The 18,368-nt window shown below is 43.6% G+C and overlaps 1 protein-coding gene across 6 annotated transcripts in view; it reads right to left on the bottom strand.

The window, feature by feature from the left end:
• PPP2CA (protein phosphatase 2 catalytic subunit alpha) overlaps nucleotides 1–18,368 on the bottom strand; it is a 145,621-nt gene that overhangs the window by 56,255 nt on the left and 70,998 nt on the right. For 5 of the 6 annotated variants that reach the window (XM_061617104.1, XM_061617102.1, XM_061617101.1 and 2 more), the window contains exons 12-13: nucleotides 18,188–18,285; nucleotides 17,646–17,755 (exon numbers count right to left, since the gene is read on the bottom strand). In XM_061617104.1, coding sequence (XP_061473088.1) covers nucleotides 17,699–17,755; nucleotides 18,188–18,285 — 155 coding nt within the window. In that variant the 3' untranslated portion in view covers nucleotides 17,646–17,698. Of the gene's footprint in view, nucleotides 1–17,645; nucleotides 17,756–18,187; nucleotides 18,286–18,368 lie in introns of those variants that run through there. The other variant, XM_061617112.1, reaches the window with a different exon arrangement.

The following is an 18,368-nucleotide window of genomic DNA, read 5'->3' on the forward strand; positions in this document are numbered from 1 at the left end:
GGCACTCCTTCTGGACCGACGAATAGTTTTTCTCCCTCGGCGTCAGCTTGTGACTCAGGTACGCCACTGGATGTCTGGTGCCTTCTCTCTCCTGTAGCAAGACGACTCCCAGCGCGAGGTCTGATGCATCTATAGCCACGATGAATGGTTTCTCATAGTCTGGTGCTATTAATATGGGTCCTTGGCACAAGGCTTGCTTCAGTAGATCAAAAGCCTTCTGACATTCATCCATCCATACCACACGCTCAGAACACTTCTTCTTTGTTAATTCATGCAAGGGGGTTGCTATTTCCCCAAAATTTCTCACAAACTTCCTATAAAATCCAGCCACACCCAGAAATGCCCTTACTTGTTTTTTGGTTAAGGGGATCGGCCACGCTTGTATTGCCTCCACCTTGCTCCATAAGGGGGTGATTTTCCCACTCCCCACCTTATGTCCTAAATAAATTACTTCCTTTAGTCCAAACTGGCATTTCTTAGCTTTTATTGTGAGGCCTGCTTTTCTTAAGGCCTCCAATACTGTTGTCAGGTGTTGGACATGCTCAGGCACCGACTTGCTAAAAATGGCCACGTCATCGATATAGGCCACTGCAAAATCTGACATGCCTCGCAACACAGTATTGATTAGTCTCTGAAATGAACTTGGTGAGTTCCTTAGTCCCATGGGTAAGGTCACAAACTCATATAACCCATCTGGTGTACTGAAGGCAGTTTTGGCTCTGGATTGCTCGTCTAGTTCCATTTGCCAAAATCCTTTACAGAGATCTAGTGTAGAGATAATGGTTGCTGCCCCCAATAACTCTAACATAGCGTCTACCATAGGCATAGGATACGCATCTGGGACAGTAATTTTATTGATTAGCCGATAATCAATGCAAAACCTTGTCGTTCCATCTTTTTTCGGAACCAGGACAATACTTGAGGCCCAGGGACTGATGGATTCCCTGATCACTCCTAATTCCAGCATATCTTCCACCTCCTTTTTGATCTCATTCAAAACTTTCCCATTCGCACGGTACGGAACAGATCTGATTGGGGCATGATCTCCAGTATCAATGGAATGTATAACTATACTGGTTTGGCCAGGTTTGTTGCTAAAGAGATTCCTATAGGTTTTCAAAACTCTCAGAATCTCTTCTTTTACTTCCTCCTCTACCTCCTCTGACCATTCCACTTGATCTACCCCTCCTTTGTCTTTGCTTTCCTGTACCAAATCTGGAAGTTCAGGCCCACTTTCCTCAGGGAATAAGGTAACTTGCAACACCTGTGCATCCCTGGTATGGTAAGGCTTCAACATATTTACATGAACCACTTTGCTTTTGTTTAATTGGTCTGTGGTGATTACATATGTCACTGTGTCAAGCCTTTCTCTGATGGTATATGGTCCTTCCCAGTTAGCCTGCAATTTGTCATGTTTCCTGGGTATGAACGCCATATCTCCCACATCATACACACGTTCTCTGGCTGTTCTGTCATACCAGTAACTTTGCTTCTCCTGTGCATGACTCAAATTCTCTTTCACTACTTCCATCATTTGTTTCACTGGTTCACATTCACCCTTTCTCTCAGCAGGCATCCACAGTCTATATAAAATCCCATTCTCACACACAACTTGATTCCTCAGTTTGTCAGTGAAAGGAATCTGTTGGGTCAGCGCTTGTTCCTTTATCTGCTTCAGACTTATATCTTTATGCAGCTCTTCCCTGAATTGATCTGCTTCTTCCCCAGAGACCACTTGATACAGTTTGTCTTCTTCAGCAGGCCTGCTAGTGGTTGCTATGGTGACCTGAGGCTGGCTAACAGATTCCATCCTGTTTGTTTCAGCCCCCCTTAATATGGCTTCTTTTTCTCTGCCAATTTGCTGTCTGGTCACTACATAGATCTTTCCTTGGGCGCCCATTACATCCCTTCCCAGTATTACTGGTTCTTGTTGCTGGGCATTAATGCCTACTTTATATCGGCCCTCTCGGCCTCTCCAAGTCATATCCACCAGGGCCACAGGCAACCTTTCTGGTTGACCTCTCACTCCTTGGATAGTCACAGTTTGCTGAGGTAATATTACCTCAGATTTTATTAAATCTGGCCTCAGTAATGTCTGAGCGGCACCAGTGTCAAGCAATGCCCAATAAGTTGCCCCTTGTACACTCACTTCCTCTCTCAGACTTGAATCAAGGTCTGTTACTTCTGTCCAGTTTATCTGGCAAAACTGAACCTTTTACGCTGCTTCTAAAGCCTTGGGCTCTGTTTTCACTGCCCTTGTCTGAGCAGGATTACTACTGGGGTTGGTAACCTCACATTGAAAACGTAGGTGCCCCGGTCTACCACATTTGTAGCATAATTTCTCCTCACTTTTAGGGTACACAGATCCACTCTGGGGTGTCCTGTGCCCTTCAGATTTTACTGGAGGACTCACTCGCTGTGGTACCACATCCCTTCTGCCAGCACTATATGGTCTGGGTTTAAACTCTCTTGATGTTTTCCCCACCCAGCCAGTTCTATTGGAGGCGAAGTGATCCGCCATCTCTGCGGCCTCCTGCACAGATGTAGGGGAACAGTCTTTGACCAGGAGCCTTATTTCTGGTGGTAACTGATGGTATAATTGATCCAGTATCATGAGGCTTTTCACCTCTTCCACTGACTGAGCTTTGGCACTACTCATCCACTTTCCAAATATATCCATCAACTTTGCTCCCAGTTCCACAAAAGACCTCCCTGTCTGTATCTGGCAGTTTCTGAAAAGCTTTCTAAAATGATCAGGCCCCAGTCTGAATCTTTTAAACACTGCTTCTTTGAATTCAGCATAGGTGACGGGACTGTCTGAGGGGAAATATTGGTATACCTCAGCCAATTCCCCTTTAATCAGGTTTGATAAATACTGCATGTATTTATCTTCAGGTAGCCTCCACAACTGAGCTGCTTTTTCAAAGGTGCTGAGGTAAATTTGAGGATCTTGACCAGGCTCATAGACAGCAAAGTCCTTTGGAGTAATTTTTATTTTTGCTCCATCTCTCTCTTTCCTTGTCTCCTCAGAGTGAAATTTCTCTCTATCAAATTTTAACTTTTCTACTTGTAATTCAGCATCCAATGCTCGTTGCTTCTCCCTCTCCTCAAACCCCAATCTCATTCTCTCAATTTCCAACTCCCTCTGTTTTTCCTTCTCTGCACCTTCCATCCTCAATCTCTCAGCTTCCAACTCCCGCTGTTTATCTTTTTCCTCAGCCTCAAAGACCCGCTGCTTTTCTTTCTCATCAGCCTCCCTCCTCAATCTCTCAGCTTCCAACTCCCTCTGCTTGTCTTTTTCCTCAGCCTCCCATCTTAACTTCTCTCTCAAGTACTCTATATAAGCGGGATTGCTTAAATATCCTTCTGGGGTCTCTTCTCTGACAGGCTGTTTTTGCTGGGCAGTTGCAAATCCTATAAGTGCTACCCTCAATTCATCTACCCCTTTACCCTCGTGAGGTAAATTGAATGTTATGCACTTCTCCACCAGCTCCTCTCTTTTCATTTTTATGTATTCAGCCATGGTGTTTGAGTTCACTCACTCTTTGCCACACACTCTTTGCCAGTCACTCTCACAAGTAATCTTGTTTTGTTATTTCTGTTTGCCACACAACTATTAGGGATTGTCTAGTATTCGTATCTCACTGCTACAGCCAACACCTGTGACGTAGTCTCCTTTGTCACCACGTGTCTTTGGGACTCTCTTTGGTTCGTATCTGGATTCTCTGTTGTTCGTATCCCACCGCTGAGCCACCACGTGTGAGGCGTCCTTCCCTGGCTCTCCCTGTCAGGTTCCTACCTGCGCGTGGCTACTGCCTGTCACTAGGCACCACCAGGGACTCCACCAGTCCGGACCGCTCTCTCTTATGATTTCTCTCCCCGCTCTAGCACAGATCTCAACAGATCCCCCTGCTAGGCAACCACCAGTAACGTCCCAATACTAGTATTCCCAGAGACTCTGAATACTGGTATTGTTATTCTCTTCACCGCTGCCACCATTTGTTACAGTTCCCCTTCAGCCTTGGTCATTACCTTACCCTCCCTTCTGGTCTGTGAAACCCCAGCCAAGGATCAGGCCTTTGGTAAACCAAATTAAGTATTTATTACAGATAACAAAGCTAACAAGATTAACAAGATTTCTTCTTAAGGCACATAAGCATATGGTTTTACTCAATACTAATCCGAACTCCACCTCCCTCCTTCTCCACGCTCTCCTGGCAAACAACTCTCTCAAACCCCACCAAGCAATCCACTCTTTCTCTTCTTTCCCCTGATTCCACTCTCACTCTTCCTTTTATACATTCAGCCATTTTCAACACTCAGCCAATCATCTCGCATTCTACTGCCCATTCACTCCCCCTCCTCTTTCACTCCACTTACCATGTATCTTCTAAAACAACAACACTTACCATATATACATTAATATAGGAACATCACACCCCCTCCCCCCAGGGAGGCAGGCTGGCTGCCAGGAAGGAAGGGGGAAAGCAGCCTTTCTTTGCAGCCTTGCTTCTTTTGCTGCACAAAAAGCCCTCTCCTCTCATTCTAAGTAAGGGTGTTGACAGTAGCAGCAGTGCGAGGAGACGGGAATCAGTGATAGTAATCCCCTCTTCTTCCTGGTAGCCCCACCCTCAGCCTCCTTTGGCATCTGCCATGTATTTTATAGGCAGATGCCTGCCCTTAGTGCGCCTGAAAGACGCTCTGGCGCTTCAACAAAAGGCCTCCCCTCTTGTTTGGAGCAAGGGGGAGGTGTCATCTGCAGAGCCAGTGGAAAGCAGACAGTGTAGAAGGAGTGAAGACTTTTTTTAAAAAAATTAATAAATAATTCATTTCTTTACTTTTCACGGCCCCCTCTGGATTATTTCACGGCCCCCCTGGGGGTCCCGGCCCCCAGGTTGGGAACCACTGGTCTAAATGTTTCATATGATCACCCTCCTCTCAATCAAGATGACAGTCCCAGTTTACATTGAAAATATGAATCAGGCTGCTGAAAGGCATCCCCCATATTACTTTTTGTTTGTTCCTTTATGAGAAATTAATCTCACACCACTGTGATATTTTCAAGATTTTTCTCTACAATTGTTGGGATTAGAATATTTTCTTAAACCAAAGAAATGATAAGGGGAAATGGTTCCAAACAAAGAAAGGTCAGCCCATTGTGTCATGGGGCCCATAGAGAACTCCTGGGAAAGTGATCAGGAGGAGGAGGATTGGGATCCTGGGGAGGGCCCTAGTGCTTTTCAGAGAGAGAGGGCTGAAGTCTGAGAAGACTTCAGAAGTTTTGTCAGTGACAGCCCCACCCCCAAGCTGCCGGCTGCTGTCGGAGAGTCAGAACCAGCTGACAAGCCACCTCCCACCACATTTCCAGAATCCACCAGTTCTCTTGAGCCATCCCCCCACTGTCTCCAGGGAGGAAGGAACAGGCGGCGAGACGGGAGGAAAAGACTGGAGAAGAACTGGCTGACGTGTCTCCCTTCCACCAAGAACTGGCGGCTGCACCGGCATGAACAGACTGAGGACAGTCCCTTGCCTGTGCAACTGAGTGCCCATTTGCTTGCCCAGTTCTGATCCAAGAGACAATTCCCACGCAAGTAGTGAGCCCACTCTGAGCCTACTTAAGTGGTCTTGGGGGGAGTGTCAAGTTGCTGCGACAATATATTCGCTTGAGTAGCCATTTCTAGTAATTTCTTGTAATGTTACAGAAACCCGTGTTATCTGTAAGGTGATCTGTGAATTGCTCTGGTGTTGAATTTTGCATTAAACATAACAGATAAAAGCACATAAGTGATTCCGAGTCAGATTCTAATAGGGTAGGCCAGGACACATTGACTGTTTATTATCATACATGCACACAAGGGTTTACAAGCTTAAGATTTCCAGTTCTTGTGTACTCTATTTTGCTGTTTTGACACCCTGACTCATAAAGTGCTTACAATTTAGTTAAGCCTTTCGTAATCACAGCTTATATTATTTACAGACTCCAAATTCTATGGTTTAACTACTGAGGTAGGAGTATTCATCTGGTATAGTTTTCAGATAAATTCTCATAGGAATTCATATAAATAATGACCACATTGTTCTGAACTGGAGTTTCTCATGTAACATCAGAAGCTTTTTAAAGTGCAACAAAAAGGAATTCTCAATGTCAGTTAGCAGCTGGACACTGGTGACTCAAGGGTCCCTTGCATTTTGTTCATTATAACTGGATAGTTGTACGTCTGATGTAATTTAGTCTCATCCAAGTTTGTGTACTATCAGCGTATAGGATACAAAGGACTCTAACAGTCTCTTAGCTTTTAAAAAAAGTCTCAATTTTTGTCATGTTTTTTTACAGATGATAAACCTCAGAAGGTCATTGTGGTCTGAAAAACAAGGCTTGCTATCAGAATGTATAAAATGGTAGCCTCATGGCCAGAATCTGGATTGCTGTTGATGAGCCTATCAACAATTAGCTACTGTCAGTGACTGTTCCCTCCATAACTGCTGCCAGATAGCTGTCTAGACCTAAAGGTCTGTGCCATAAATGAGAAAGGAAAAGACAACAGCTTGATTCCAGGCTTGTGTTCCTGGATAACACTGCAAATTCACTCTCCCACAAATTAATTGGAGGGCTGGCTCATATTTGTGAAAACAGAACTCCTCTACCCCTGCATTCCATTACGTGAGAGTGACTCATTGCATGCCAGTTTACCTACAAGAAATCTTACCTGCAACAGAAATGTACTTCATATAAAGTATACTTATAAAATGTATCTTATATAGCGTATATTGTACAATGTTTTCACACACAAGAATTGAGAAACTCTTGTTACTCATTATAATTAATGTCTACCAGCTCAGCACACCTCACTGAACCCTGCTGCCACTGGAGAAGAACTATGGAGTGAAAAAGCTTGCTTGCAACAAATCACAAGACAGTAAAACTGAATAGGTAGGCTTTGCTATAGTTATCTCTCTGCATCACTTCTAGTCGTCTTGACTCAATAAAAAAGATTACAAATGATACTCTGACACACATATTGCCATTGTGTTTGACTAGCTGCTGTAAATAGTCACGTTATGTGTAGTGTATACCACTTTTCTGTGTCTGCTACACTCAAAGTGTATATGGCTCTCTGTTAGTACACAGGTTTCAGGCAGTGGCTTTGACATCGAGACTTCCTCACCATCAGTGACAGTCTGGAAGCTGCTGCTCTAGTAGGTTTCCCTGTGGATGCCTCCATATTGTTGCTATTTTGTGGGAGGGATTCAAGCACACACCAGAAACGTAGGTTTGTGCAATTAAAGTGGATTAAAGTGTTCAGTTGCCCTAGCAAATCCACTTTTAAAAAAACAACTACAGCAGACCATTTGCGGTTAGGAAAGTGACAGGGAAATACAAGTGTTGGATGGACAAATGATGAACAGAAAGATATATCAACACATACATCCCAAGCAAATCAGGATGAACTCAGGATGAATCCTCACTGCCGTACAATCTCCCCAAATTAGAATGAATGCTCAGTAAAGACCAGACAGTCTAACCATCACATAAGCTTTGTGCAAACAAATGAGGATGAATGCTCAATAAACAGGTCATCTTGAGGAGCTGTGTTTCTCCTAAGCCTATGGATTCCACGAGTGAACACTTCAAGGACTCCCCTTAAGAACAAGACACAGCATTGGTTCCTGGAGATGAAGGCAGCAACACTGATGATGCAAACAAGGAGTCCAAGCCCTCTCCCTACTAACTTGTTGACAGTCCAGGACCTCTCATTCTGTTATGGCTGAAGTGGAGAGGTTAGCTTTGCAGGGTTCCCATCCAGTCCCATTTGATTATTGCCTTAACACCATGATTCCACTCCAGAAATGTTTCACTAGATAGCAGCAGGGAGTCTGGCTAGAGCCGTTATCAAAATGTATGGTAGGACCAGTGAGAGGACTTAATCTAAAATGGGGAGGCAACATACCCTCCAGTCTATAGGTAGTTCTTCCCAATTGGGCTTCTATTGACTCTTATAATCTCATCTAAATCTGGAGTCACCAATGTGGTGCACAATGGTACCCATGAGGACTTCCCCTGGCGTTCAGGGAGCCTCTGAGGCCTCCCTTCACTCACTGCCCCTTTGTTATGAGGAAGATGAGAATGGTTACTTTTTAGCCCTTGACAAGCAGATAGAACTGAAGGAAGAAATTGGAAGAGTGACTGTCTGCCCACTTCCTATTTCAGCTCTATATGTCTTTTATGGGGTAAACTGGCACCTGAGCAGAATAGTAAGTGGAATGTCCAAGAGCGTCAGAGGGAATGATGAGCAATCTAGGAGACTGCGGGAGAGAAAAGGTGTGTTGAGAAAGTGAGGTGCTAAAGGAGTCTTGAGAATTGTAACAGAGAATGGAGCATCAGAGAGAGAGCATACACACATAGTATAGATCCTCTTGTGCTTTTCAGCGCTGTCATGGCACAAAAACATGGATCCAAGTCACAGATCACCATCAAATCATAGATCACCTCTATGTCCACACATATGTGTTCTGTGAATTGGTGGTTTTGTTGTCATCCCATTTAATCATGATCCATGAGGATCTATGCCTTGAGGAGGAGGAGGAGGATGACTTTGTGCTGGCAGGCACTGAACTTCTTTTTTTACTGTGCAGTCTACCACTCTAAGTTTTAATTTCATGGCTTTTTTCAGGGGGGGGGCTCCATCTCGAATCTTACAAATTCAAGAAGATCCACTTTAATTCTATTGTATCAGACGTTTACCAGAGTGTGTGCATATTCTCTCTCTTCATGCTTATCTGGAGAGTGGAGAGACTGACCTGAGGGAAGGAGAACAGAAGCAACCAAGAGTAGGTGGTACTCACAGCACTCAACATTCCAAATGTGCCCATGGGCCCAAAAAGATGGTAGATCCCCAATAAATTAATATCCAGCTTTGCTATTATATAGGGAACATAGCAGCAAGCAACAAGACAGACCAATGATCCAGTTCGCTCAGTATTGTCTACATAGAGATGTGTACATTGGGAGCAACACTCCAGAGTTTCAGACAGGAGTCTTTCCCAGTGAGGGATTGAATCTAGGACCTTTCAGCATGCAAAGCAGGCCCAGGACAAGGATAACCTGAACTGATGGATCAAGCAATCCTCGCAGGCTGAGGACAGGGTGGAAGCAAATCCATTCCAGACCCCTGAAAAAGAAAAGAAAAAATCACTATTGCTTGTGGAGTGGTAGGAGGTGGGGGAGCTGAACTTCACTGCTATGTTGTGTGCGTGGGGGGGGTAATTTTTAACTGTTGTGTTGGGTGAAGCATTTTTGTTCTTTTTTAGATTTGTTTTGTAGCCACTCCATGTGTTAACAATAGTAACAATGGAAATGATGGCCTCCTCCACCTATAGAAAAAGTTCTTGATTAAGCACCCAGAGAAATCCGGTTATGTCCATGATATGTACAGTCAGGCTCAAAAGCATCTAATTAGCTGAGCTAGAATTGCTTTATTTGTTCAGTCTTTGAAAAGGCTGCAACATATATAATGATAGCATGAGGATTCACTGCCTCATGTTTACTGTCCTCTGTCAAGACCAGTTTAAGTGGGCAGGGAGGGGGTGAGAGATGCATGGGGAACCATAAAGAAAAAACTGCCTCAATTCACTTTGCATTGGATTAACACATCTCAGAAAACTTTTCTGACCTCCTGAAAAATTAAAGCAGTTTAGCAGAACAGTTCAGTTATGTACCAACCAATATGAAAAAATAAAAATAGGGCAGTTTGTGCTGGAATGTGCTTCATAATTCCTGGTATGCCAGCTGGTCTTTAATAACCAGGCTGTTAAAAAAAACAACAGTGCCAGCTCACACTATTCCTCCCACTAGCTTTGGCACAATGGTTTCCAGACATCTAGCTATATAACAAGCGTGTTCTCTCCAAATAACAGCGTAATTCAAATAAATGGAAATCCCACTGACACTGTATTGAATGGAGTTCCAAACTCCTGCTGCTGATGTCATCTTGGTGGAGGTGAAAGTGTCACAGACTTCATCAAAATAATGTGGGGACAAGCAGGCAGCTGCCTAGCCTGCTAATCCCTTCTCCTGTGTCACCTTCCTTCTACATGAATAACTTGTATTTTGCTACTTGCTTTCAGTCACTGTTTTCCAGCAGAATTAATCTCAGTTACACAACTTCACTGCTTTTTAACATCCACTTAGGCCTGGTGCAGCATGTGAGGGTAAAAGGCAGTAGAATCCTGAAGTGGTAGAGTGGACTGTACCATTTCAGACTGCCAGGAGAGGATGCAATTTTTGAATACTATTCCTCCATATAAAAAAAAGGGTCATCCAAAGACATTTTGCTGCCTCAGGCAAAGGACAGGATGGCAATATAATGTTTGTTCACATGTTATGACTTTCTGCAAATCAGAGGATTTTCAAATTGTGGTTCATGAACCACCGGTGATCCAAAAGTTCTGTGGTCCACTGAAACAGTCAAGATGATCTGTACTTGCTCTGCACAGTTTATTTTAATTCACTAATAGGAAAAAAACCTTGCGGTTTAAGAACTTACCTATAGCCAACAGACATTTCTATCAAACTTTAATAAGCAGGGAAATTGGGCAGCTATAGTGAATGCACCAGGAGAGCAGGAGACCTGACCTCCTCTCTGAGATATTGGACTGCCCTACAAATTTGTAAAAATGAAAACACAATTTGGGTTGGTCTTTCATAGTCGAATCCACTTCCTGAGTAGCCTGGAAGAATTTGGTAACATGGGAGGGGAGGAGATTGGGTGGGTGGGCACGGGGCAGAGAGGAAGCTCCTTTCCTTTCCAAAAGGAAAACATTGTGAACGATTTCATTGTTTTTCAGGGTTCCCCCACCTTTTTATTGGTCTTTCAAAGTCCAATCCGCTTCCTGTGTACCTTGGAAGAATTTGGTAATGTGCCTCTGAGCATATGGTGAGTGGTGGCAACCAGGAAGAAGAGGGGGAAGGAGAGGATTGGAAGGGGATGGGGAGGGGTGGAGAGAGAGGGGATAGGAGGGAGGTGGAGGGGAGGGCAGGTTTGATCATTTACATGCTTTGAGTTCAGTGGGATTTACTCCTGTGCAATCATGCTTAGGATAGGTGAAACTGACTTGGGGAGGGGCAGGGGGAGGAGGAAGGCAGGAAGGGGAGGGAGAACGGGGAGGGGAGGGGGACGAGATTGGATAGGTGGGCACTGGGCAGAGGAGAAACCCCTTTCCTTTCCAAAAAGGAAACACCGTGAACAATATCATTCTTTTTCAGAGTTTCCCCACCTTTTTATTCTACAGCAGGCACATGTAGCCTCCCACCCAAATTTAAACCAAAGCTGTCCCTGGCCACATCCACACCAGACCTTTATTTCACTTTAGACAGTCATGGCTTCTCCCAAAGAATCCTGGAAAGTGTAGTTAGTGAAGGGTGCTGAGAGTTGCTAGGAGATGCCCTGTTCCCCTCACATAGCTTCAATCAGAGCGGCTGACTGTTAAATCCCAATGGCCACTGGAGCTCTGTCAGGGGAGATGGGGTTCCCTCTCAGCACCCTTCACAAATTACACTTTCCAGGATTCTTTGGGGGAAGCTATGACTATCTAAAGTTAAATAAATGTCTGGTGTGGGTGTGGCCCCAATTAGGCAAGCCAATCAGCTGTGAGTCTGGCTTTTAGAACACTAACAGTTGGTTCTTACTGAGCATGCCTGGCCTTATCGTTGAGTTCAATGCAAAATTTCTTAAATTAATTAAAAATCAGCCAGGCATTTTTTAAGCTTTTAAACTGCAGAAGATGAAGGTCAGAGTATGGGGCAAGGTCAGTAATAGTAACTCTGTGAACATGGCTGATTTTTAATTAATTTCAACAAATTATGAGAACTCTGACAGAAAAAAGTCCAAAAGGGGTCTGGGTTTTTCCCCTCTTTTTACACTCTGAACTGAATATGTTTTCTTTAATAATATGTTTTTAACCCACCTTTTTTTAAAAAGATGTTTTTAAAGCTTTTTTTAAAAAAGTTTTTAACATTGTTTTGTTTTAATGTATTTTAAGGTCTTTTTATGATGTCTTTTTAGCGTTTCTGTTTGCCGCCCTGGGCTCCTGCTGGGAGGAAGGGCGGGATATAAATCAAATAATAAATAAATAAATAAATAAATAAATAAACTCTTGATTCTCTCTGACTGTTTTGTGTATCGCCATGAAAATTTAGAGGGTTGTTAAGCAAGTGTTTCTGAGTTCAGGACTATAAGTTTTGTAAGGTTTTGTTTTGAAACGAGCTTATGGGAAGCTTATGGCATGGGGGATATTTTCAATTTAACATCGCGGAATGCGAAAAATCCATGCTGACTATAGTATACAGCCACTGTCATGGCTATATAATCAATACCATTTTGACCATTATTGAGCAGGCTAACAATGCCCTTATGCAGAAAAGACAATGTAAGCAGTGGCATTCTGAGGGCGGAGCAGTGGGAGTGGTCCGCCCTGGGTGTAGGCAATAAGGGGGTGCATTGTTTTGAGGCGTATCACCTCAACAGACAGAGAAGAGGCAGCAATGGCGGTAGGAGCCAACAACACGAACCTGTCGGTGTTGGTTCACAAAGCCGGCAACTTGCGCCTGGTATGGCCCGCCCTCCTGAACTTTAACCTGCCATTTTCCTCAAAAAGAGGCACCTGAGTCCCCGGTAGTAGCTTCAGGGGGCTGGAATGGCTGCCTGGGGCTTGGGGGAGGTAGGCAGAATGGCAGCCTTTCAGTGCACTCCAAGACACGTTTACTCAGCAGTAAGTCTTGCTGTGTTCAAACGGGCTTACTCCCAAGCGCTATGTGCACACGACTGTAGCCTAAATCACTCCCCCCATCCAACATCTGGAACTGCAGTTTCAAAATTTGCTGCAGTTGGCAGGGCTTTTCTGCTTTTAAAAGAAGAAAAGCCCAGCCAAATGCAGCAGGTTAGTGTTGACATTTCAGTTCCGGAAGCAGGACTTGGGAAAAAGGTGCTTTAGGCTGCAGTCTTGTGTAGCTACCTGGGAGGAAGACCCTTGGAACACAGTGAGACTTACATTTGAGTAAACATGTATAGATGTGCACTGTAAAGCTACAGTCCTGTGCACCATTACTTGGGAGTAGAGATCTGTCAATGTCGGTTCTCTTGGTTCCTCATTTACATCTTACATCTAAACAAATATGCATTGGCTTGCACTGTAAGGCTCCAGCTCTGTGCACACTTACAGTGGAGTAAACCTCACTGAGTACAGTGAGGTTTACATTTGAGTAAACATGTATAGGATTGCACTATGAGGGCACAATCCTATACTTGGGAGCCTCACTGAACTCAGTAGAATGTATTATTTATTTCTGAGTAAACATGAATAGGATAGGGCACTTCATAACTGCAGTATTCAAATATAGGAAGCCTTATCCTGAGTCAGGCCATTGCTCCATCCTTATGGTCTACTCACTGACTGGCAGTGGCTCTCCATGTTTTCAGATGGGGTTTTTCCCCACTCCATCCACTTTGATCCCAAGTAATTTTGCCTAGGATTGTAGCCATAAACTCCCGTGCAGTTCACATTTACACATTACAGTTTGATGGGCACCCTGTGCATAGATATGGTGTTGTACTCGGTGCCTTTGCCTGGCTTGTACATATGGTAGAAAAAGATGTGAATCCTTTGTTTTCTCTATACGCGGTAGGGTTGCCAGGCTCAGGGCCTGAGAATGATTTTGTATCATTTAGAGAAGAGAAAATTCAGCCAAGTGCAGGTGTTCTTGCAACACTGAAAGGGGGGGGGGAACACAAGGTGAAATTCTCCCTTCCCCCTGCACAACTTTTAAAATACAGAAGGCTGGGCCTGGCAACCAAGAGGTCTTCTTTATCTTTAAAAATTGTGCAGGGGGAAGGGAGAAATTCACCTTGTGGTTTTTCCCATTACAGTGTTGAAAGAAAACCTGCACTTGGCTGAATTTTCTCTTATCTTAAAGATACAGAATCATTCTCGGGCCCTGATCCTGACAACCCTAATATGCAGCATGTGCTCACTAGTTATGTGATATGACCCAACCTTAATAGTCCTGAGGTGTGGTCTGAAGGCACGAGGCATCTTGCTGAAGGTAAGCAGGTACAAGTGCCTGGGAACCACATAAATGCTACCTTGAGTTCCGTGAGGGAAGAAAGGTGGTATATAAACGTAAATAAATAAATGTTGTGTTTTGATCAATTTGGGATAAAGGGTCATTAGAACATAAGTGACTTGCTGGTTCACAATGAAGGTCCGCATAGTCCAGAATCCTTAAAACTAGATAAGTCTGGGAAGTCCATAAACAGGGCATGAAGGCAATAACCAGGTCCCATTACTGCTCTGAGTCATTGTTCTTCAACCTTGGGTCCCCAGCTGTTGTCAGACTGTAACTCCCATCAACTCCAGCCAGCTCAGCCAATGGCCAAGGATGATGGGGGTTGTAGAACAGTGCAAGTCTATGGTTGTAGTGTTCTTTTTTTCATTCCTCATGTGCTGCTTTGCTTGCAAGAACTTTGTTTGCCACTGTGGGCTTTTACTTCATTTTAACGTATCTGATATGAGTAAATTCTACTGAGAAAGAAAGATTTATCCCTGGAATTTAGTCATAGGACCACTACAGAAGTATTAGCATTTCCCCAGTAGTTATGGAATGCTGCAGAATTCTTAACAGATAATGAGGATTTTTCACACCATACATTGAAAGCACATGGCTTTCCCCAAAGAATCCGTCACAGAGCTGCAATTCCCATTAATAAACTACAGTTCCAAGGATACTTTGTGGGAAGCCAGGTGCTTTAAAAGAATGGTGTGGATATGACCTATTTGCAATAAGGTCCATCAAGGCCTGAACAAATGTTTCTTAATGGCTAGGATCACATTTTTTTAAGAATAGGCATTAAAAGAAACAATCAGTGGTTGCCCCTTTCATATTTTGACCCATGAGTGGCTCAAATAGCTCTGTTTATTTTATTTCCACGTTTATCTATCTCTGAATAGGGTTGCAACAGTACAGTAGGGCCCCGCTTTTTGGCGTTCCACTAATACGGTGCCAGTGGGGCGATCAGCGGTAGCGCGGGGAGCTTCAGGGGCCAAGCGTTGCCAAGCGGCTGGAGCTCTCCGCGCTCCAGCTGATTGCGTGCTCCAGCTGATCACTGTCAACTGGAGCGCAGAGGCTGTAGTGCGGGGAGCTCCAGCTGCCGCGCTCCAGCTGACAGCAATCAGCTGTAGCGCATGATCAGCTGTGCATGCTCCAGCTGACAGCGATCAGCTGTAGTACGTGATCAGCTGTAGCGCAGGGAGCTCCAGCTGCCGCGCTCCAGCTGACAGGGATCAGCTGTAGCGTGCAATCAGCTGTAGCGCGGGGATCTCCTGTACTGTACAGCTGATCGTGCCAGAGCAGCAGCAGGCTTCGGGCTATGTCCCACTTCCGGCGATTTTCGCTTTTCGGCGGGGGTCTGGAATGTAACCCACCATATCAGCAGAGCCCTACTGTACAAACAAAACACCATTTATCCTTGGGATGGCAAGGAATTTACTATAGCAGGCTACCTGAATCGATGCTCGATATAATCCTGGAGTAAGCAGTAGCAAGCTTTCACAAAAGCTGAGTGTTGTTTGTTTTGTTTCCTTGTAGGAAAATCGACCAGTGCCTGAACCAGGTCCCAATGGTAGGTTTGTTTAGGCTAACTCATTCAGTTTGTGGATTTAAAAAAAAATCATTTTATGTCTCTAGTTGCATGAAGGGTTACTGTCCACCTCAGGTGCAGCCAATGGAGGCACCCAGCACTGCGACAGACAGACAGGCAGATAGATGAGGATAAGCAGCAAGAGGGAGCCGCTGCCAGCTTTGTTTGAGCCCCAGAGCATGGGATCGGTACTGGAATACGGGAAAGAATGATGGCAAGGACAGTGTGTGCCTCTGAGTGTGTGCACAGCACCTTTCCGGTTCCCTTGAGAGATGTTGTGCAATGGGGCTGAAACACTGTCTGTGTTTCTTTTCTGGCCATTATTATTATTAGTTTCATTTCATGATTATTACTGAAAATAATTTTGTCGTATAGAGGAGGGGGGTGTTAAAAAATGGTCTGCTCCGGGTGTCAAATACGCTAGGTATGCCACTGAGTGTACGTTTTGACTATGGTTCCAGCGCTAAAGGAGAAAATGTTGTTAAATAATTATGTATATGCTTTGATTTGTAGAAAAAAAGCTTATTAAGTGCTTCACTAAGACCCACAGTAATTTTCTAGTGGCTCACAAAAACAAGTTTGAGAACCACTGATATAGATTAATTTAGTTTGTGTTAAACCAGTCTTGTAAAATTATAGGTTATTTTACCTTGTGTTAAGCCAGCCTACAAAAGACTGATGGAACCTAATAGATTCCTGCATGCTCTGGGAGATTTTCCTGCAGAAAAAGCCGATGATCCAGTCTAAATCCTGGCTTTACTGTGGAATGGTGTGATGAGATGGGGAACTGATACAATACTCCTGAGCATCTACTCCAGCGTTGTGGAGCCCTCATGGTTTCTTGGTATTCTGGAGAGCTACCAGCTATAAAGCAAGCCAATGACTAGAAGATGGCCTTGGACCCAGTGGTTTGGACTAACTGCAACTACCCTCTTTTAGGGAAGGTGGTGGACAGGATTGTGGCAGGACAGCTGCAGGTATTCTTGGATGTTATGGTTTATCTAGTCCAATTCCAATTCAGGGGTTCAAGCTTGGCTTATGGGATTGAGGAAATTAGTCCTCCCCAGAAAGTCCCTGAACTACAGCAGCCCAATAAATCACTTTGAGTCCTGATATGGATATTTAATTTTACTCATTTAAAAATAATTTCTCTTTTCCAGTGTTCTTCCCCCCAATGTGTTATGTTTGTTTTGCATGTTCCCAGTAGATAGCTCTATTTTACCCTTTGGTAAAATAGCTGTGGTCAGATGGATCTGTGGAAGCAAAAGAAAACCTAGGAAAATTAGGATTCTCTCCCCACACCCATTCAATATCCTTGTAAGGCTTTTCTTTTTTTAATATGTGTTCCTTCCCTCCTAAACTGAACACCTGTAGAATATGGCAGCCATTCCACCATTGTAGCAGTGGTACATATCACTCCCCTCTGCTATAATTAAGAGTAAAGGTTTATTCTGCCCATGACTTAAAATGGGGGTCACCAACCTTTTCAGGTCTGTGGACACATTTGGTTTTTTGAGCGACTGCCATGGGCACCACCCACTCTGGGCACGTCTCTCTCCTAGATCAGCCCTCCACCTCCAAGAGACAGAAAGAGAAAAGGTGCACACACATGTACTTTTCCTTCCTGGGAGCTGGGAAAAGTAGAATTAATTTGAGCCTTGAAAAGCACATAGAGCTGAAAAACGAAGTGGGAAAGAATGTCACTCCTCCTTCAGTTCTATGTGCTTTTCAAGGAATAAAAAGGTAACCACCCCATAATCTCATGACTAAGGAGCAGAAGCTTTGCGGGCACCAAGACCTCAAGGGTGCTATTACATCCATGACTGCCACACTGATGACCCCTGCCTTAAACATATTATACAATACTTTGTAAAAATGAATAGGTTTGTGACCATCACATTTCAAAATACTTTATTAGAGGATCTACACATGGTATGCAGAGTTATCCATGGAACTTTTAAAATGAAGTTATTTGAAAAGCAAATGTTTTCCCAAGATGCATGCTGTTACACAGGCAAACTTGGCTTGTTTTCATTTTGCATATTTCCTGCATTTCCTGTGTTCTAAATATTAAATTGAAAAATAACATTAGCTGACAGCATTATTGAAAAGTTCACTTCTTCATTAAATTAAAACAATTTCCCCCTCCCCAAAAGACATTTTTGAACATACAATCAACATTTCTAAAACATTTCAACAGCTTTGTAGCAGAAGCCTAGGAAATGCTATAGGCCTCCTTTTGAATGTAATCATGCATTATATTTACTTGTAAAAGACTGATAAAAGGATGGTTATGTTACATGTAACCTCTAATTTTCAACAGTGCAGTAATTGTTTTTTTAGTTTAGTCCAAATAATGACAAAGTCTAGTACCACAATTTGACAGAGAGTTAGGTGTCTGTAAGCCCAATAATTTAAACTGGCTTAGGCACACTTAACTCACTGTTCAGCAACAGCATTCATGTTTTCATACTACCTATGAAAATTACATTTACCTCTAATTTTTCACGATTCTGATCCACGTTTATTAAAGATGGTATTTTAGATACTTCAGATTTCTTTGACTCCCTCTTCAGCACTCTTACCTGTTTAACTTTTACAAACAAATACCTAATTATTTCTAGATTTGGACGTTTTTCTATTCTGAAGTGAATTATCCAAAATGTACAATTCAAT

The sequence above is a fragment of the Rhineura floridana genome, chromosome 3 (assembly GCF_030035675.1).
Source record: "Rhineura floridana isolate rRhiFlo1 chromosome 3, rRhiFlo1.hap2, whole genome shotgun sequence".
Taxonomy (NCBI): Eukaryota; Metazoa; Chordata; class Lepidosauria; order Squamata; family Rhineuridae; genus Rhineura; species Rhineura floridana.